The sequence below is a fragment of the Trachemys scripta genome, chromosome 3, assembly GCF_013100865.1.
Source record: "Trachemys scripta elegans isolate TJP31775 chromosome 3, CAS_Tse_1.0, whole genome shotgun sequence".
NCBI classification, from domain to species: domain Eukaryota; kingdom Metazoa; phylum Chordata; order Testudines; family Emydidae; genus Trachemys; species Trachemys scripta.
The window spans coordinates 74,419,562-74,423,108 of NC_048300.1; the positions used below are offsets into that span (position 1 = coordinate 74,419,562).

Consider the following 3,547-nt stretch of genomic DNA (forward strand, 5'->3'; position numbering starts at 1 on the left):
TTTTTTTCTCTTAATTAATTGGCCTCTCAGAGTTGGTAAGACAACTCCCACCTGTTTATGCTCTCTGTATGTGTGTATATATATCTCCTCATTATATGTTCCATTCTATATGCATCCGAAGAAGTGGGCTGTAGTCCACGAAAGCTTATGCTCTAATAAATTTGTTAGTCTCTAAGGTGCCACAAGTACTCCTGTTCTTCTTTTTGCGGATACAGACTAACACGGCTGTTACTCTGAAACATTTCAAATAAAAAAATCACTAAACTTCTCACCTAATGTAATATAAAAAAATAATCACATAAGAGGCTACCATTTTGATGCATAACAATGGAAGAATCTGCTTCCCTTTAGACACCAGTTTTCAAATTTACTTTTAAAAGTTACATATTTTTCAATTTACATCAGACAAAATGTTACTTTAAAATACAATAATCCTGAAACTGATTTTCATGCTTCCTTGTGGGAAATGTAGCAGTTCAATTCCTCTGTGCATCAATAAATGAAGCTTCCTCTGGGATAGTATCATTAGGATGTGAACCCCCTTTGAGACAAACCCCTTTCACTTAATGGAGGAAGTGAAATGATAGGTATGTCTAAAAACTGTGGTGAAAATTCTTGACAGATTTCTTTCTGTATTTAGTATATATGTAGTTAGACTTAGGAATCACAGTTGGATGATATTTTAGGTTAGCAGAAATTAGTGGAGTTAAACTTTTAAAGAAATTAGCCATCAGAAATGAAAATTTAAGCTTACTTTATCTGACTGGATGAAGACAGGTTTTAGTTAAAAACATTCAACATGGTGGTGAGGGGGTAATATTTGCAGTCTACTTTGTAGATATAGTGAGGTAGCTTAAGTCAAACAATGTAACGTAATGCACTAAAGGCAAAATTTGAAGTGAAACCTTATGTCTCATAGGTGACTATGAGAAGGGTGTGGACCACTTGACAAATGCCATTGCTGTGTGTGGACAGCCGCAGCAGTTATTACAAGTCCTACAGCAGACTCTTCCACCACCAGTGTTCCAGATGCTTCTGACTAAGCTCCCAACAATTAGCCAGGTATGTAAAGCTTTCCCCCACCCCCCATTTTGGGGGATTGGAAATAACCTTGGTGAAGAGTAGTTCCATTATTTGGTCTTTATGGAAGGTGGATATTTTACATCATTTGGATGATAAATGTTCCTTTCCATTTACGCTTTCAAAATGAGTATGAGAAAAGTACTGTGTGTTCATAGATTAAAAATTAATTGCAAAGTTGAAATGGAAAAGTTAACTCTGTAGTTACCTACTGAATCCCCTTTTCTTTGTGTGTCAGCAACTCTGAATCTGTAGTATCTGCTCCAGTTCTGATGCCTTTAAGCAAATCATCTCTTACCAGATACCTGTGGGGCGGGGGGTAAAGGTAGAAGGTAAGTGGTGGGTGCTTTTATTGTGATGTGGTTTTAAATTATATATTCTAAGTAATATAAAATAGTAATGAGAAAAAAAAAATTCTACACCACATCAAAGTAATGGAAGCCACTAATACTTTTAGTCTTTCTAGGTCATCTCTGCAAGTCCTTGCAGAATTATGCATTCTGGGTGCATCACTCTGGAACTAAAGTTGACAGTTGTCTTTTGAAGACCTGTTTCTAAACATTAAAATGTTTTCTAGAACACTTGCTGGTCATCTTTAATACACATACATCATTAATAATACAGTGCTGAAAATACATCTGAATGTTTTGTCACGTGACATAAGTCCTGCGGTGTCAGAAAAATGGACATATTTGCTTATCGTATTAGGATATCACAGCTCTCTGCAATAGAACATACTTATTTAAATAACTTGCAAGTCAGAACAGTACTGAGTTGTGGACATTGCTCATTGTAAGCTCAGCAAAACTCACACAAATCGTAAATTCTGTATAAATTTTAAACATTGCACTTTGAGTAGCTATGAGTGGTGTCAAATATGCCTACTCTCAACACCTAAAAGAGGAATAAATCTTAATTACCGCCATAACCCTTTGTAATCACTGTCCAATCTAGTCAAACTCCCTACAAGTATAGAACCTGGCATTTCAAGTTTAATCCTGAAGAGAATTTTGATTCTACATGTTTAAGCCCTGACAAATAAAGGTTAATAAGGGAAATACTCAGAAATTAAACTCAGTGCATATTTCTATAATATACAGTCTATATGAGCTGAACTACAACATGAACATCAGGCCTGAAGGCCATAAAAGGTGTCGTGATCAAGAATTTTAACACCTTTGTTTTTCAGTTTATATAACTGAAAACAAACTGTCCCCTCTTAAACTTAGAAGGTGATTGGTATATGAACTGAACTTCTTGTATCTTGTATGGTTAAATAGCTAAAACTCCTTGTAGCTCTAGTTTCAAAATATCCTTCTTGGATTGAGAACCATGTGTGTTCTTTTGGATAATGTGTTAAGAACAGAGTCCTGTCTACCCTAGGTGGACGCTAAAAATCACATGGCGCTCCTTTGGAAGAATAAGGGTTTGGCTGCGTATTCTTGATGACTAGCTCTCCTTCTCCTAGCGTTGGGCCATGTTGTATGTGTGTGTTGGTTGCCACCTTCCAGCCCAGGCGTGACTGCATTTCAGTGCTGTGTGTATGTAATTCCTAAAGCAGTTGGGGATGAAAGATGGCATAAACATGGGAAATATAGACTGTCTCAATGATCAGGAACAGCAGTCACTGTTTCATTAGAGAACAATGACAGTACACACAAGTGATTACTGCATCACTAATAAGAGATGCGATTTATATGACATTGACTTTGTCAAATATTGCACAATACTTTGATTTTCCAGTTATAATCTACAAAAAAAACTCTGTATGCCAAACTTTTTATTGTTTATGTATGTTCAATCATCAATTTTTTAGTGACAGTTTTATAATTATTAAGTGTTTGGGTTTTTTTACAGAGAATTGTAAATGCACAATGCTTGGCTGAAGATGACGTGGAATGAGAAATCGCACCACAATGGCGGAAAATAAGTGTTTTCTTAGCCCAGAAGATGAGCATCAGTGATGGGATAAAAGAGGCGAATATGGTAGTTAAAGAACTATGTACCACACTGAAATCTACCAGAGTTAATTTTAACTTTGTGTAGGTGGGTTTGGCTGGATTTTATTTATTATCCTAGTGAAAAGTGTATTTTGATAAAAAAAAAATCATTTTATAAATACACTGAGTTATGAAAGTATCACTGTTCATTTAATACTAATATGCAGTTGTAATGTTGTACATATAAAGACATAAAGCTACTACATATTAAATACCCAATGCTCATTTTTGAAAATCAAAGTTAAGGCAATAAAGATTTATCTGTGCTTGTGTGTTGATGTGGTACTACTTTAGATTTTGAAACAGTTTACTGGGGTTTCAGAATGTCATCTAAAAAATTGCTTTTAACTTTTAACCTTAAAAATTGGCCAAGGAGAGAACGTGTTTTAAGTGTTCTGGCAGGTCTTCAAAAAGGCAGCCATGCTTGTAATAATCACATGGAAAAGAAGGGTGATAGCAAAAAGAGA

General features: G+C 35.3%; 1 protein-coding gene across 1 annotated transcript in view; it reads left to right on the plus strand.

Annotated features, from left to right (window-relative positions):
• Positions 1-3,346, plus strand: part of TOMM20 (translocase of outer mitochondrial membrane 20) — a 14,829-nt gene extending 11,483 nt beyond the window's left edge. Inside the window, exons 4-5 of the mRNA XM_034765086.1 lie at positions 920-1,062; positions 2,938-3,346. Of these exons, the coding sequence (XP_034620977.1) occupies positions 920-1,062; positions 2,938-2,982 (188 nt within the window). The 3' untranslated portion in view covers positions 2,983-3,346. The remainder of the gene's footprint in view (positions 1-919; positions 1,063-2,937) is intronic.
• Positions 3,347-3,547: the final 201 nt, after the last annotated feature.